The 18,015-nt window shown below is 48.1% G+C and overlaps 1 protein-coding gene across 1 annotated transcript in view; it reads left to right on the forward strand.

Annotated features, from left to right (window-relative positions):
• Nucleotides 1-8,576, forward strand: part of LOC310662959 (hydroperoxide isomerase ALOXE3-like) — a 33,999-nt gene extending 25,423 nt beyond the window's left edge. Inside the window, exons 10-14 of the mRNA XM_083410394.1 lie at nt 2,155-2,324; nt 3,894-4,015; nt 6,133-6,233; nt 7,214-7,384; nt 8,283-8,576. Of these exons, the coding sequence (XP_083266520.1) occupies nt 2,155-2,324; nt 3,894-4,015; nt 6,133-6,233; nt 7,214-7,384; nt 8,283-8,462 (744 nt within the window). The 3' untranslated portion in view covers nt 8,463-8,576. The remainder of the gene's footprint in view (nt 1-2,154; nt 2,325-3,893; nt 4,016-6,132; nt 6,234-7,213; nt 7,385-8,282) is intronic.
• Nucleotides 8,577-18,015: the final 9,439 nt, after the last annotated feature.

The raw sequence follows: 18,015 nt of genomic DNA on the forward strand, positions 1-18,015 counted from the left end.
TATATAGGGTGCCTACATTCTGCATGTGTGAATGGCTTGAGATACCTATTAGGTCTGTAAATGACCATATAGCATATATTCAACACAAAAAACAGGGACAATTTGTTGTTGGCAAAGGACAGCTGGACATATAAAGGGCCCCATTACCTTCAGCAGCTGAGGGCCTCATCGAACCTAAATCCGGCCCTGTCCGGGTCATCACCTCCCTGCAAGGGGGAGGGGAGACGACCCTGCTGCAACAGAAAAATAAAGATCTCGTTGCTTTGACTGGTTCTTGCCTCCATCCATCCTTCTCTGACCGATCATGGACTGGATACTGAGTCACTTGGAGGAGATAGGCTGTAAAAGCCAACCCCAAATTCGCCCCAGGTGATCCGGATACCAGACTGGGAGGTAATCACGGCTCTGGAAAAGCGGGAATGAGCAGCGAAGGCCTGCCAAAAATCTGAGGGTCCCATAAAAAAGGTAAAGGTACCCCTGCCCGTACGGGCCAGTCTTGACAGACTCTAGGGTTGTGCGCCCATCTCACTCAAGAGGCCGGGGGCCAGCGCTGTCCGGAGACACTTCCGGGTCACGTGGCCAGCGTGACATCGCTGCTCTGGCGAGCCAGAGCCGCACACGGAAACGCCGTTTACCTTCCCGCTAGTAAGCGGTCCCTATTTATCTACTTGCACCCGGGGGTGCTTTCGAACTGCTAGGTTGGCAGGCGCTGGGACCGAGCAACGGGAGCGCACCCCGCCGCGGGGATTCGAACCGCCGACCTTTCGATCAGCAAGCCCTAGGTGCTGAGGCTTTTACCCACAGCGCCACAAGCAGAGTTTTCGTTTTGCAACAGTGGGAGCAAAGGCTTGTCCAGTCGGTTGGTCGCATCGATTCTCGTCAGTTGGGGCTTTCAGGCAGTTTTCACCACCCAGTTGGCACTCTTTAGGCACTTTGGACGGCAGTTCTCAGCTGGGCTCAGGGCATCCATGTTGGTTGTGTCTGCCCGCGAGTGCTTCCAGTTAGTGGGAATCTGCCTTTATTTATTTTTCAGTTTTTTATTTATACTTTTCAAATGTATACATTTCAGTAGTTTCACAATCCATTTAAGGTTTCAAAGTTTGACTTCCTACCCCCTCTTTCTGCGGTTCCTTAATTTTTTTTTTTTTTAATATCTTCTGCATATCCAAATTCATTTAATTCGCTCCTTTAATTATCTACTTTAAATATAAACTCTTACGAAACTGCAGGTTATTGCAATAATCCTGCCAATGTTTTTATCTGTTTGCAATCTATCTGCAAATATTCAGCGAACCATTTCCATTCTTTTATTAAAAGTTTTTTATCTTGATTTCTTATTCTTCTGGTAAGTTCTGCCATTTTTCTGCATATTCCAAAAGTTTTTGTATCCATTCTTCCTTTACTGCGACTTCTGCTTCTTTCCACTTCGGGGCTTCAGGTTACGGACGCTTCAGGTTACAGACGCTTCAGGTTACAGACTCCACTAACCCAGAAATAGTACTTCGGGTTAAGAACTTTGCTTCAGGATGAGAACAGAAATTGTGCGGTGGCAGCAGGGGGCCCCATTAGCTAAAGCGGTACCTCAGGTTAAGAACAGTTTCAGGTTAGGAACGGACCTCCAGGACGAATTAAGTTCTTAACCCGAGGTAACACTGTACCATTCTTGCTGCTGTTGTAGTATGCATAAATAAATTTCTATACAGTGGTACCTCGGGTTAAGTACTTAATTCGTTCCGGAGGTCCGTTCTTAACCTGAAACTGTTCTTAACCTGAAGCACCGCTAATGGGGCCTCCTGCTGCTGCTGTGCCGCCAGAGCACAATTTCTGTTCTCATCCTGAAGCAAAGTTCTGAACCAGAGGTACTATTTCTGGGTTAGCGGAGTCTGTAACCTGAAGCGCCTGTAACCTGAAACCAGTGGCGTAGCGTGGGTTGTCAGCACCTGGGGCAAGGCAAGTAATTTGCGCCCCCTAACTCGTGGATTTGCGCCCCCTAACCCTAACCCCCAGATGTTGCGCCCGGTGCGGCCCGCCCCCTCTGCACCCCCCACGCTACGCCACTGCCTGAAACGTCTGTAACCCGAGGTACCACTGTACAATTCCCCAGAGTGAATCTGCCTTTGTGATCCTTGCATTTCACCCCCTGTTGGACTGCAGGCAACAGCGACAGGACGGGACGGGATGATAAAACTGCTTGCGAAAGGCGTGGAGGCCTCTACTTACAGCGCCCTCTGCCTCCCGGATGACCTGCAAGAAAGAGGAGTCGCCTCCTTGCCCAATTACTACTACAGAGACGATGGGATGAAGATTTGGAAGGCCATAGAGACGTGAGCCTTTGCGGGTTGGGGCCTGGGATCTGGGCACAGAAGGAGCTGGTTGTGTATACCTGAAGGAGCGTCTCCACCCCCATCGTTCTGCCAGGACACTAAGATCCAGCACCGAGGGCCTTCTGGCAGTTCCCTCATTGCGAGAAGCAAAGCTACAGGGAACCAGCCAGAGGGCCTTCTCGGTGGTGGCACCCGCCCTGTGGAACGCCCTCCCATCAGATGTCAAGGAACTAAACAACTACCCGACATTTAGAAGACATCTGAAAACAGCCCTGTTTGGGGAAGCTTTTAATGTTCGATGTATTTACAGTGGTACCTCGGGTTACATACGCTTCAGGTTACATATGCTTAGGTTACAGACTCCGCTAACCCAAAAAAGTGCTTCAGGTTAAGAACTTTGCTTCAGGATGAGAACAGAAATCGTGCTCCAGCGGTGCAGCCGCAGCAGGAGGCCCCATTAGCTAAAGTGGTGCTTCAGCTTAAGAACAGTTTCAGGTTAAGAACGGACCTCCAGAATGAATTAAGTACTTAACCTGAGGTACCACTGTATCGTGTTTTTAATTTTCTGTTGGAAACCGCCCAGAATGGCTGGGGAAACCCAGCCAGATGGGCAGGGTAATAATAATAATAATAATAATTTTTAAAAAACCAAAAATGTCTGATAGTTCTTATGACCAGGAAGTTCTTCCTAATGTAGCAAAATGAGGAAGGTAGGTTCAGAAGCAGCAAAAACAAGGAGAATATTAGAGACAAATTGCACGATGAAGGTTTTTCTGGGTCCGATTCGAATCCCGAAGCAATCTGTTCACGCGCTCTGCCCCCCGCAAATAAACCCTGAAACAGAGGGAATTGACAGATGGCCTCATTGTCTGAGAAGGGCAAGGAAGTAGTTAACTGCTGAAAGCAAATTAGGTATTAAAATCACATTCCTCCCCCCCACACACACACACCTTTTTAGATTTGTTTCGACTAGTTCAGCTTAAGTGATTGCCCTCAGCAAAAGCTGGAAAGTAGATCTGCTCTTAATTAAGGATCAAGGGTGATGATTAAGATGAGAGCAGGTATTAGGCTTGAAACGAGGCCAAAACCTCCAGCCAATTTGAAAGGAATCTCTGTTAAACCCTTTTCCCTGAGATGGTCCGGGAGAAACTTTGGCGAGAAGCTGCCCTGGGTGAGGAAAAAGCTCAATCAGTGGGGCACGAGACCTTTAAGCTCAGGGTCGTGGGTTCGAGCCCCACGTTGGGCGAAAGATTCCTGCGTTGCAGCGGGGTTGGACTAGATGACCCTCGCGTCCCGTTCCAACTCTACAATTTTCTGATTTTCTGGTGCTCTCTTAGGGCTCCCTGTTGCCCCTTGTTTCCCCTACTGCCAGGGTCCCTGTGCCTCTAAAATGCACATGAAAGACAGAAAATCAACAGGTGGAGCTTTTCTTAGCCCACACTACTGCTTGTCCCCCAGGAAAACCAACCCTTCACTGTTGAACCAGAGCTTGTGTCAAATTCCCATGTGCTGCGCCAATTTCCTCCCATTAGTAGGTTCGTGAATATCTCGAATTCTTCCGCTTTCCAGGTTCGTCTCAGGAATCGTCGGTCTCTACTACAGATGTAACTCATCTGTGAGGGGAGACCCCGAACTGCAAGCCTGGGTTCACGAGATCTTCACTGAAGCTTTCCTGGGCAGGAAGGAATCAGGTAACTCTCCTCTTTGTGTCCAACTAGTTTGAAATATATTCAGAGTCGAGAGTGGATTTCATGCTCTTTATTCAGCTCATAGTGGTGAGGAGGAATGGAAGTTCCCCCAGAATGTCTGCTTTATATACATTATTTACACCATGGGCCCCACGTAATTGGCTAATTCTGGGATTCTCCTGTAGGCCAATCAGGTTGCGGATTCACTTCCACCTGGAGCTGGATTGGGTGGCTCCTGTGGACCAATCAGACTGCTGCATTCTGGAGCCTATTGTTCTAGGACCAATCAGACTGCTGCATTCTGAATCCTATTGTTCTAGGACCCAATCAGACTGCTGCCTTTTTGATCCTATTCAACTCAGTACATAACATAGTTCATGGTCCCTTTGCTGGGCAAGACAGGACAACGGTCCAGGAAGCTGGGCCTGAAACAGGAAGTGCCTCGCCAGCCCAAAACGGTGATTGCCATGGGCACCCCCCCCCCAGTTGTGCCTCCAGGTCTTCCTGGCGAAGGAAGGGAAGGAAGGAACTTTGTGGTTGCTGGTTTAAGAAAAAACTGTTCCTTTCCCCTTTTGGGGTACCCAAGAGCCCATAGGGAGTCCTTATGTAGGTTCTCTATTGGTAAGAGAAAGTAACAGAGGCCAATCAGAGAATATTGAGAAGCAAAGCAGCTAGTAAGCCTGATCTTTATTCAAGGAACTGTTGCAACAGGGTCCCGCACTCACCGCATGCAGGAGGGAGGAGAACCCTGAAAAATGGTGCGCAAGCCCTTATATAGACTCTTGAAATTGCCCACCCTGTAGCCCAAGACATCATGCATACATCACAGAAGTAGGCAGTCTACAGCAGAATCCTGTCTGGCAGGAAACCTGTTAATGGGTTTAGCTGGACAGCCCGGACATTCTTTTGTGATGGTAAATACTTAATTCCTGAGCCCAGGTCACAGGCTCACCCTTGTTGTTGTTTAGTCGTTTAGTCGTCTCCGACTCTTCGTGACCCCCTGGACCAAAGCACGCCAGGCACTCCTTTCTTCCACTGCCTCCTGCAGTTTAGTCAAACTCATGTTTGTAGCTTCAAGAACACTGTCCCACCCATCTCGTCCTCCGTCGTCCCCTTCTCCTTGTGCCCTCCATCTTCCCCAACATCAGGGTCTTTTCCAGGGAGTCTTCTCTTCTCATGAGGGCGCCAAAGTCTTGGAGCTTCAGCTTCAGGATCTGTCCTTCCAGTGAGCACTCAGGGCGGATTTCCTTAAGAATGGAGAGATTTGATCTTCTTGCAGTCCATGGGACTCCCAAGAGTCTCCTCCAGCACCATAATTCAAAAGCATCAATTCTTTGGCGATCAGAAGAAGAAGAAGGAGGAGGAGGAGTTTGGATTTGATATCCCGCCTTTGACTCCCTTTAAGGAGTCTCAAAGCGGCTAACATTCTCCTTTCCCTTCCTTCCCTACAACAAGCACTCTGTGAGGTGAGTGGGGCTGAGAGACTTCAGAGAAGTGTGACTGGCCCAAGGTCACCCAGCAGCTGCATGTGGAGGAGCGGAGACGCGAACCCGGTTCCCCAGATTACGAGACTACCGCTCTTAACCACTACATCAGCCTTCTTTATGGTCCAGCTCTCACTTCTATACATCACTACTGGCTTACCCTATTCATACCCAAATGTGCCCATAAGGCAGGATTTGTGAGCACAGAGATAATGGGGAGACTTTTCCCGTTTCCATCCAAACTGCAGAGGAATATTTGAGGTCACTGAAAGAGTCAAAATGGCTTTAGGACTGTTTTCCTGTACTGTTTCAGACAGGAAGACAACTCTACAGTTCTATGATTCTATGATTCTGATTCTATGTGGTTTATATATTTATGTATGTGTTTGCCTGGTACATTTAAGAACATTTACTTTATATCTTAGACCTTATAATTCTCATAACAGTTACAGGGCTTTGCTTTGAAGGCATCGCCACCTACAAACTTCCCCTCCCTCCCTTTCATCCCATTTCCTCTCCCACAATCCCCTCTGCTCCATCACCTCTCTAACCATAGACAGAACTGCCCCCACACCATCCCTATAGGACACGGCTTCATGTTGCAGAATAGCTTAAGCTTCCTGTCCGTCCCAACAGGCGTTCCTTCCACCTTGGAAACCAAAGCTGAGCTCATCAAGTTCCTCACCATGATCATCTTCTGCTCCTCTGCAAGGCATGCGGCTGTCAACAGCGGACAGGTATGTGGCCTCACCTGATCCTCTTTCTCCCCATCCCTTTCCTTAAACCCAATTCTGAAATGGACTGTGTCTGCTTCCCTGTGGTGGCAATACGTCCAGCGCAAGGGTGAGAGTCTTCTCTTCTCATGAGGTGGTATTGGTGGAGCCTCAGCTTCAGGATCTGTCCATCCAGTGAGCACTCAGGGCTGATTTCCTTCAGAATGGATCGGTTTGATCTTCTTGCAGTCCATGGGACTCTCAAGAGTCTCCTCCAGCACCAAAATTCAAAAGCATCCATTCTTTGGCGATCAGCCTTCTTTATGGCCCAGCTCTCACTTCCATACATCACTACTGGGAAAACCGTAGCTTTAACTATACGGACCTTTGTTGGCAAGGTGATGTCTCTGCTATTTAGGATGCTGTCTAGACTTGTCATTGCTTTTCTCCCAAGAAGCAGGCGTCTTTTAATTTCGTGGCCAACCAAACACGTTGTTAAAACCTTCCAGATCCAAAACATCAGTATTTTCAAGAAGCATCCATTCTTTCAGCCAGCAGTATGTGGCTGATTCATAATAAAGTTTAAGGTCTGGCAGGGCAAATCCACCTCTTTCTTTAGCATCTGTTAATATCCTAAATGTTATTTGAGGCTTCTTGCCCTGCCAGGCAAATCTAGAGATATCTCTCTGCCACTTCTTGAAACAGTCCATTTTGTCCACAATTTGCAATGTTTGAAACAAAAACAGCAACCTTGGCAATACATTCATCTTTATGACAGCAATTCGGCCTAACAGTGATAGTTTCAAATTTGACCATATTTCTAAATCCTTTTTCACTTCAGACCAACATTTTTCATAATTATCCTTAAATAAGTTCACGTTTTTCGCAGTCATATTAACCCCCAAATATTTCACTTATCATTGGGTTTCTCACCTGCTCTTTCCTGGACTCCACCTATTTTCTCCCACCTCCTTGACGCTGCCATTTTTTCTCCCGCGCGACAGTTTGATTTCGCCGCCTGGATGCCCAACACGCCGGCCACCTTGCGCCAGCCCCCGCCCAAGGTGAAGGGCTCTGCGTCTTTGGAGAGCATCTTGGCCACGCTTCCCGAAGTTAACTCCTCCTGTGCTCTGCTGACGCTGCTCTCCATCGTGAGCTATGAACCGGGCGACCTGGTGAGTGTGCTGGGGGCAGAGCGAAGGGAAAGGAGAAGCAGGGAGCGACTGAGATAAAATGCAGTGATTAAATGGTTTTTAATCAAGGGACGCGGGTGGCGCTGTGGGTTAAACTACAGAGCCTAGGACTTGCCGCACAGAAGGTTGGCGGTTCGAATCCCCACGACGGGGTGAGCTCCTGCTGCTCGGTCCCTGCTCCTGCCAACCTAGCAGTTTGAAAGCACGTCAAAGTGCAAGTAGATAAATAGGTACCACTCCGACGGGAAGGTAAACAGTGTTTCCGTGCGCTGCTCTGGTTCGCCAGAAGCGGCTTAGTCATGCTGGCCACATGACCCGGAAGTGCACGGAAACGCCGTTTCTGTATGTAGGTTTTATTTCATTTGTTTTTTATCTTATATTTTGAAAATGTACATCCAGGTTTTTTTCCTTTAATTTTTTGGGGGGACCCCCAAGAGAGTGGGGCCCTAAACTATAGCATGTTTAGCTTATACGTAAACCCGGCACTGAGGGGGTGGCATATAGAGAGAAAGGGGGGTGACAGAAGGCCCGTTCACATGGTGGACTGAACCCAGGTCAGCTGTCTTTACTTTGGGTCAGTGTGGCCATTGACTGGAAAAAAAGGTTGCCTTCCTTTTTCCTTTTGGACCAGGGCGGTCAATACTGTGTTAGCTGAGCCAGGGGTCCAGGTAAGGCCTGCCTATCGTGTTCCTGCAGTGGCGTAGCGTGGGGGGTGCAGGGGGGGGCCGGCCGCACCGGGCACAACATCTGGGGATTAGGGTTAGGGGGCGCAAATCCACAGGTTAGGGGGCGCAAATTACTTGCCTTGCCCCGGGTGCTGACAACCCACGCTACGCCACTGTGTTCCTGGTAATGTGTACTCCACAATTTTCTCCCTCAGAGACCCCTGGGCTATTACCCTGAGGAACATTTCACAGAGGAAGCACCGAGGAAGCTTATCTCCGCCTTCCAGGAACGCCTAGCTGAGATCTCGAAGGAAATCGAGGCTAGGAACAAGACCCTGCCCATTGGGTACCTCTACATGAATCCAGCCGAAGCGCAGAACAGCGTCTCCATCTAACCTCCATCTCTCACGCATCTTTTGCAAGCCGGAAAAGGGCTTCCCTCACGACTGCTGACTTGGAAGGCCAGAGCAGGAAGCCAAATGTCTGCAGTCTGAATATATTATCATTTTTTTTTTTTACGACTCAAAAGCTGCTTAATTTGCAATCTGCTGATTCCACGAGATTTTTTTAATGACTCAAGAGCTGCTTAATTTGTAATCTGCTGATTTCACGAAAGGGGGTGGTGGTTGAGCTGCAGGGGTGCAAAGCAGTTTAGGTCAGGCACCTCCAAACTCGGCCCTCCAGCTGTTTTTTGGGACTACAACTCCCATCATCCCTAGCTAACAGGACCAGTGGTCAGGGATGATGGGAATTGTAGTCCCAAAACAGCTGGAGGGATGCCTGGTTTAGGTGATATCAGTGAAAGGTTTTTGCAAAAGGTGGTGCACAAAATCTGTGCTCTTTGATTCCTGGAAGCCGAGCCCAGGTTGGTTCTAAACATTTACTTCCATCGCCGCTCAAACATTTCCCAGTTTTGTTTCATGAGGGCTAGGAGGTTTCAGTGGCGTAGCGTGGGGGGTGCAGGGGGGCCCGGCCGCACCGGGCGCAACATCTGGGCGGGGGGCGCGCTCGCACTCGCAGCTCTCTGCCCCTACCTGGCTCACTCACTCTCTCTCACTGCAGTACTGGCTGTGCGAATCCGATCCGAGCCGCCGGGTCGCCGCCCACTGTGGAGGGGAGGGTGCCAGGCGTGCGGTGCAGAGAGAGGGCGAGGGACTATCTGGGGGAGGGACAGTGCAGCGGGGGGGGGGGGCGCAAATTACTTGCCTTGCCCCGGGTTAGGGGGCGCAAATTACTTGCCTTGCCCCGGGTGCTGACAACCCACGCTACGCCACTGGGCGGTTTTTCCTTTTTAGGCAAATGTAAAAGTCTCCTGGCTCAGCACAACATTGTGCATGGCACAGGGAAGAATGGAGTAACATCTAAACCCTCTGCCCCTTCCTGCAACCTTCACATTTTGGCGTGCTTTTATTCTTCTTTAGGGTGGGCTTAATTCCTTGATGTGCTTAAAAAAAAATTCACATGTCTGCTTACAGAGGTGGGGGGAGAGGCAGGGGGAGAAACTGATGGAAAACTTTAAAAAATATTCTAGTGTTATAAAGTTTTCATTTCGATTTATCTGTTTCCGCTCCTTCACCTGCTTGTTTTGCCTGCGGGATGCACAGTACTAAAGTGGCTTTGTGCTAATAAACGTGTCAAGATGCTAATGTGCCTTTTGGAATGGTGGTTATAAAACAAGTTTCCCACAATAAAGACTTCACAATAAAGACTTCAAATCACAGGGCCTCCTTCTCTGCTGTCTCCCGTTGATCTTGCACCAGAGGTTTGGTCCTAGGGACCAAAACATCAGTGGGTACAGAGGAAAAAATTGATTTTGTTTGCATTTTGATGAGGAACCACCTCATCCAAATTTCTCGAGCCAGTACGCCAAACCGAAACACATTTAGCCTTTGAAATTTGCCCCTCTCCACATTTTGCAAGGCAAAAATGTTTATTTTAGGGGGAAGTGTAGATCTCTCTGAAAAAAGCATGCAAAAGTGTGTTACGTTGGAGGGGATAGCTTTGCAAAAATATGTATACAGTCGTTCCGCGGAATCCGTTCCGGAAGACCGTTGGACACCCAAAACGTTCAGAATCCAAAGCGTGGCTTCTGATTGGCTGCAGGAAGCTCCTGAAGCCAATCGGAAGCTGCGGAAGCCCCGTCGGACGTTCGGCTTCCGAAAGAACTTTCGCAAACCAGAATTCTTGCTTCCGGGTTTGTGGTGTTCAGGAGCCAAAACATTTGAGAACTACGCTGTTTGAAAACCAAGGAATGACTGTTATTAGTTGTTTTTTTTAAATGCGTTTATTAGGAGAAATTAACACTAAGATGCTGGCAAATTTTCATGAGAATTAAAAAAAAAAATCAAATTGCTGCAGAACTGAAATTAAGATTGAGGAATTGAGTGACCTGACATTGACAGATTAACAGCCATCCCAAAACCACCCTGGCGGTCCTAAACTAAGAAGCTGTTCCAGGTCTTTGTTGGTTGGAAAAGGAGGAATACAAAAGGTCCTTTTGGCTGATCAGGAAATGAAAATCAGGGGAGACAAAAGGGAGGGATTTCTGCACACAACTGGCCATCAGGTGATGGAATCCACTGCCTACAAGGACGCGATGGGCAGTAGCCTTGATGGATTTAACTAAGAATTTGGTAAATCCACAGAGAATTAGCCTATCCTATACATGCTTGTCCAGGGACGCGGGTGGCGCTGTGGGTAAAAGCCTCAGCGCCTAGGACTTGCTGATCGAAAGGTCGGTGGTTCGAATCCCCGCGGCGGGGTGAGCTCCCGTTGTTCGGTCCCAGCGCCTGCCAACCTAGCAGTTCGAAAGCACCTCCGGGTGCAAGTAGATAAATAGGGACCGCTTACTAGCGGGAAGGTAAACAGCATTTCCGTGTGCGGCTCTGGCTCGCCAGAGCAGCGATGTCACGCTGGCCACGTGACCCGGAAGTGTCTTCGGACAGCGCTGGCTCCCGGCCTCTTTGAGTGAGATGGGCGCACAACCCTAGAGTCTGTCAAGACTAGCCCATACGGGCAGGGGTACCTTTACCTTTTATACATGCTTGTCCAGTTACACTGGCCACACAGACCCTCCAGGTTGAGAGCAAGGGGCTAGAGTTTCCTGCATTACATGAGAAGGTCCCAGGTTCAAATTCCCAGCATCTCCAGCTAGGTCTGGGAGAGACCCTGGCCTGAAAAAATCCTGGAAATTTTTGCTGCCTGTTGTTGTTTAGTCACTTAGTCGTGTCCGACTCTTCATGACCCCCTGGACCAGAGCACGCCAGGCATTCCTGTCTTCCACTTCCTCCCGCAGTTTGGTCAAACTCATGTTAGCTTCGAGGACACTGTCCCACCATCTCGTCCTCCGTCACCCCCTTCTCCTTGTGCCCTCCATCTTTCCCAGCATCAGGGTCTTTTCCAGGGAGTCTTCTCTTCTCATGAGGTGGCCAAAGTCTTGGAGCCTCAGCTTCAGGATCTGTCCTTCCAGTGAGCACTCAGGGCTGATTTCCTTCAGAATGGAGAGGTTTCATCTTCTTGCAGTCCATGGGACTCTCAAGAGTCTCCTCCAGCACCATAATTCAAAAGCATCAATTCTTCAGCAATCAGCCTTCTTTATGGTCCAGCTCTCACTTCCATACATCACTACAGTGGTACCTCGGGTTACATACGCTTCAGGTTACATACGCTTCAGGTTACACACTCCGCTAACCCAGAAATAGTACATCAGGTTCAGAACTTTGCTTCAGGATGAGATCAGAAATTGTGCTCCGGTGGCACGGCAGCAGCGGGAGGCCCCATTAGCTAAAGTGGTGCTTCAGGTTAAGAACAGTTTCAGGTTAAGAACGGACCTCTGGAACGAATTAATTACTTAACCCGAGGTACCACTGTACTGGGGAAACCATAGCTTTAGCTATACGGACCTGTTAGTGTAGGCAATTCTGAGCCAGGTGGGCCAGGGGTCTAGCCAGCTTAAGACAGTTTCCTATGGGTCGTCTTCTTGAGGAAGAACCACAGCTCAGAGGTGGAACATCTCCTATACCTTCAGAAATGTTCCAGGTTCAAATTCCCAGCATCTCCAGGCAGAGAGACTCCCAGTCTGAGGTGCTGAAGATGTCATAGAATCATAGAGTTGGAAGAGACCACAAGGGCCATTGAGTCCAACCGCCTGCCAAGCAGGAAACACCATCAGAGCACTCCTGACATATGGTTGTCAAGCCTCTGCGTAAAGACCTCCAAAGAAGGAGACTCCACCACACTCCTTGGCAGCAAATTCCACTGTCAAACAGCTCTTCCTGTCAGGAAGTTCTTCCTAATGTTTAGGTGGAATCTTCTTTCTTGTAGTTTGGATCCATTGCTCCGTGTCCGCTTCTCTGGAGCAGCAGAAAACAACCTTTCTCCCTCCCCTATGTCCTGGCAGTCAGTGCAGACATTGCCAATCAAAATGGACAAATAAATAGCCCCTCTCAAAGAAGGGATCTGTGATGGCCTGGGATTCGGCCTCGGAGGCTGATCCTGAGGAATCCTAGCCTGCACAGGATTCCCAGCCTCCAGAACCAGCTGAGCCAGGGCTGGGACTTGAGCCTGAAGGGTCCTCACCTGTGCTGGATCCTCAGGTGCAGGCACCAGCTGAGTCTGCTCTGGCTTCTGAGGTGATGGAGGACCCATTGCCTGCAGGTGCTCCACTCTCAGCCCCATCAGGGGAAGGTGAGGTTGCCTCTGGGTCCAGTAACCCTCCAGCCTCTCCTGAGCTGCAGAGGCTCAGGGCAGAGAGGCGGAGGGAACTAAGTTCCCGCAGGAGGAGTGCTCACCTCCAGGCCAGGAGAGGCGAGTCACCTGTGGACCGGGGCCGCCCTATGCCTCGGGGCAGATAAAAGCCAGCCAGCCCCAGTCCCAGGTTGCGGGAGCAACACTGTTGGTAGCCAGTTCCTGCCGGCACCCTGTCCTGCTCTTCTGCCAGAGTTCCTGACCTCACCCGACTCCCTGCCTTGGACCCAGCTTCAACTTTGACGGACAGCCTCCATACTGCAACCTCGACCTCAGACTGGAGACTGGACTTGGACCTCGCCGCACGGTTAACCCTCGGGACCAGCACAGAATCTGAGGTCTCGCTCATTCTTGTCAACCATTCAGAACAGGAAACTGCATAGATTCAAAGCTCAGAGGGTACGGAGAGCAGGCCTGAAGTGTGGAAATCACTAAGAAACAGCCGGAACAACAGCCCTGCGGTGTTCAAAACTCGCCCCCACCAGGCAAGACCATTCTTGTTGGAGAGGGGGAGGTTAATGGGATTACTCAATGGGACTTCATCCACCCTCACCAAACTGGGGATTAATAATCTCCTAAATGGTTTAGAATTGCATAGGCGTTACACACATCTTAGGAAGCCAATGGTTCCGATGACATATAATTAATGCAAATCCACAACTTGCTCACACAACACATTATATATTTTTTTGTTAGAGCGTTTATTAATTTTCCAAAAAACACGCACAAACCAATGAACATATCAAATCACAATCCAATAAAAAAAAAATTGTCTTCCAAATTATAATCTTGAATTTACGGCTCCCCACCGTCTGAATCTCGAAGCGTATCCAAATTTAAGTCCTGCCTCTCATCTCTCATCGATGTTTTCATATTTCCGTGTCTCGATTTTATCTCTCCAAACTTGTCTCTGGCTCTGCGATCCTCACTCATGTCAGAAGACAAATACCTTTTGTCTATGGAGTGAAGATTTGCCTATGTAGTGTACTCTTCCAATCAGAAGGTCGGCGGTTCGAATCCGTGCAATGACGGGGTGAGCTCCCGTTGCTCGGTCCCTGCTCCTGCCAACCTAGCAGTTCGAAAGCACATCAAAGCGCAAGTAGATAAATAGGTACCACTCCGGTGGGAAGGTAAACGGTGTTTCCGTGCGCTGCTCTGGTTCGCCAGAAGCGGCTTAGTCATGCTGGACACATGACCCGGAAGCTGTACGCCGGCTCCCTCGGCCAATATAGCAAGATGAGCGCCGCAACCCCAGAGTCGGCTGCGACTGGACCTAATGGTCAGGGGTCCCTTTACCTTTATTGCATATATTATTATTTTTCATTGAATTTATATACTGCCCTATACCCGCAGGTCTCAGGGGCTGTTCATAGAATAAAATCAGAATATAAAACCACAAAATGCATAATCAAAATAAAAACAACCACCCAATAGTAACATATTATACTACTCCCCCCCCCCCCGCCTTTTCATCTGCTTTTTATTTTTATTTTACTTTGTTCAAGTGAAATACTTTCAATATTTTGACATGGGGGTACCAGTTGCCTGGAATCAGAAGTGGTCAGGGCACGGCTGTTGCATTCTGGGTTTCTCATTGGGGCATCTGGTTGGCTGCTGTGAAAAAAGGATGCCGCGCTAGATGGGCCGTCTTTGGTCTGATCCAGTTCTTCTCGTGCTTTTGTGCATGGTGGAGAAAGAAGAATTTAGAAGGCTGGGAGTCATTTGGCAGAGGCTCGTTCTTTCATAGGGAGACCTGCTCTGTTTTAAGACGAGCCAGATTTCCGAAACAGAACGCTGGGAGGCCTCAGGCCAGCCTGGAGACGCCAACACCCAGCTGAGTCAGGAAAGCTGGTTATGCGCTGCCAGATTATGAGAGAGGGAGAGAGAGAAAGAAAGAAAGAAAGAAAGAAAGAAAGAAAGAAAGAAAGAGAGAGAGAGAGAGAGAGAGAGAGAGAGAGAGAGAGAGAAAGAAAGAAAGAAAGAAAGAAAGAAAGAAAGAAAGAAAGAAAGAAAGAAAGAAAGAAAGAAAGAAAGGAAGGAAGGAAGGAAGGAAGAAAGGAAGGAAGGAGAGAGAGAGAGGAAGGAAGGAAGGAAGGAAGGAAGGAATGTTAGAGAGAGAGAGAGAGAGAGAGAGAGAGAGGAAGGAAGGAAGGAAGGAAGGAAGGAAGGAAGGAAGGAAGGAAGGAAGGAAAAGAAAGAAAGAAAGAAAGAAAGAAAGAAAGAAAGAAAGAAAGAAAGAAAGAAAGAAAGATGAGAGAGAGAGAGGAAGGAAGGAAGGAAGGAAGGAAGGAAGGAAGGAAGGAAGGAAGGAAGGAAGGAAGGAAAAAGAAAGAAAGAAAGATGAGAGAGAGAGAGAGAGAGAGAGAGAGAGAGAGAGGAAGGAAGGAAGGAAGGAAGGTTTGAGAGAGAGAGAGAGAGAGAGAGAGAGAGAGAGAGAGAAAGAAAGAAAGAAAGAAAGAAAGAAAGAAAGAAAGAAAGAAAGAAGGAAAGAAATGTTTGCTACGCAGAAGGAAGGAGTTCAGTTTTAAAAGCGCTGGTAGCATTAAGATAAATTCAACAGTGAAAATAATTTTGATGGATGTAACAATGGATGACTGAATAGTTTAGCTGATGTAAAATATGCAGGGATGGATGGCATGCAAAATGAACCACGGAAAGAGAAGAGGGGAAGACATTGATTTAAGGTTGCTTAAATGAATATTCTGAAATGTAAATCAGGAAATTTTATAAAAATTATATATACATGAAAAGAACACAATTCAGCAACTTTGCCCTCACGTTTTCACAGACAAGCACCTATGGCCAGGCTTTTTGCCACATTTTAATTCTTTGTGGCATCTGTCCTTTATATTGCTCTCATGCTGCCTGCGTGACTCTTGATACCTGTTACTGTTGCTCTTCTAGGAAAACATTAGTACCATCCTACTAAGTAAAGGTAAAGGGACCCCTGACCATTATGTCCAGTCGTGGCCGACTCTGGGGTTGTGGTGCTCATTTTGCTTTAATGGCCGAGGGAGCCGGCGTACAGCTTCCGGGTCCTGTGGCCAGAATGACTAAGCCGCTTCTGGCGAACCAGAGCAGCGCACGGAAACGCCATCTACCTTCCCGCCGGAGCGGTACCTATTTATCTACTTGCACTTTGATGTGCTTTCGAACTGCTAGGTTGGCAGGAGCAGGGACTGAGCAACGGGAGCTCACCCCGTCGCGGGGATTCGAACAGCTGACCTTCCGATTGGCAAGTCCTAGGCTCTGTGGTTTAACCCACAGCGTCACCCGCATCCCTGACCATCCTACTAGAAACCACCTATTGCCTGTGCAAGTCTCCTGCTTGTTACTGTTCCTCCCTCAGGAAAGTGTTAATACTATCCGGCTAGAAAACACCCACTGCCTGTTTGAAGGCTAGGAGACTTACTGACATTCAAACACGAGAAGAAAAACCTCGTTCTCTTCTTTATCTTCTCAATGGAAGCAGAACATTGCTGAATTTGTAGCACTGATTAAAATAAAGTTTATAAATTCGTAACCTTTAATGAGTTTGCGAAAGTATGGACGTTCACACAGAGCATTCGGAGGGGAATAATAGCTATGTTATAACATTGCGCCATGTGCAAAGTCAAAACAGTTCCGAGTTCTTTTGGAAGTGAACTTATCAATTATATCATTAAAATCAGTAAGACGCAGTTTATCATTTTCTATGCAGAGAATGCTTAGATCAGTCAACTGATCTTGGAATGCTGTGGACCATAGATCATTCTTAATCCTTTTTAGTCTAGAAAATGCTGGAGGAGACTCTTGAGAGTCCCATGGACTGCAAGAAGATCAAACCTCTCCATTCTGAAGGAAATCAGCCCTGAGTGCTCACTGGAAGGACGGATCCTGAAGCTGAGGCTCCAAGACTTTGGCCACCTCATGAGAAAAGAAGACTCTCTGGAAAAGACCCTGATGTTGGGAAAGATGGAGGGCACAAGGAATCATAGAATCATAGAAGTATAGAGTTGGAAGAGACCACAAGGGCCATCGAGTCCAACCCCCTGCCAAGCAGGAAACACCATCAGAGCACTCCTGACATATGGTTGTCAAGCCTCTGCTTAAAGACCTCCAAAGAAGGAGACTCCACCACACTCCTTGGCAGCAAATTCCACTGTCCAACAGCTCTTACTGTCAGGAAGTTCTTCCTAATGTTTAGGTGGAATCTTCTTTCTTGTAGTTTGGATCCATTGCTCCGTGTCCGCTTCTCTGGAGCAGCAGAAAACAACCTTTCTCCCTCCTCTATGTGACATCCTTTTATATATTTGAACATGGCTATCATATCACCCCTTAACCTCCTCTTCTCCAGGCTAAACATGCCCAGCTCCCTTAGCCGTTCCTCATAAGGCATCGTTTCCAGGCCTTTGACCATTTTGGTTGCCCTCCTCTGGACACGTTCCAGTTTGTCAGTGTCCTTCTTGAACTGTGGTGCCCAGAACTGGACACAGTACTCCAGGTGAGGTCTGACCAGGAGAAGCGGACAACAGAGGACGAGATGGTTGGACACTGTTCTTGAAGCTACCAGCATGAGTTTGACCAAACTGTGGGAGGCAGTGGAAGACAGGAGGGCCTGGCGTGCTCTGGTCCAGGGGGTCATGAAGAGTCGGACACAACTAAACGACTAAACAACAAAAGTCTAGAAAATGATCTTTTCCCAGTACAATTAATAGTAATAATGACAACACCAATAATAATAATAATAACAATAAATTTATTATTTATACTCCGCCCATCTGGGCAGCTTCCAACAAAATATTAAGATACAATAATTCATCAAATATTAAGAGCTTCCCTAAGCAGGGCTGCCTTCAGATGTCTTCTAAAAGTCAGACAGTTGTTTATTTCTTTGATATCTGATGGGATGGTGTTCCACAGGGCGAGCGCCATTTGTAACCATTAAGCACAGGAAACAATCTGAAAATTGTTTCCACATTTGGAAAAGCTGTCTGAATTTTCCCCTGGAATATTGTCTGGCGCCTATCTTGATGGCTGAAATTTTATTTTCGTTTGATGTGCAGGTGGGGGCACAAGACTAGACTAAGGTCAACATCTTTTGGGTGCAATAACATCTTGACACTATTGTGAATCTGTTCCTTGGTTGCTTGCAAGATCACCAAAAATGGAAAGTTGCCAGCTACACTCCTATAAATGGCTGCTGTTCTGCCTTGATTGACT

Source organism: Podarcis tiliguerta (genome assembly GCF_965153285.1).
Source record: "Podarcis tiliguerta genome assembly, chromosome: 13".
Taxonomy (NCBI): domain Eukaryota; kingdom Metazoa; phylum Chordata; class Lepidosauria; order Squamata; family Lacertidae; genus Podarcis; species Podarcis tiliguerta.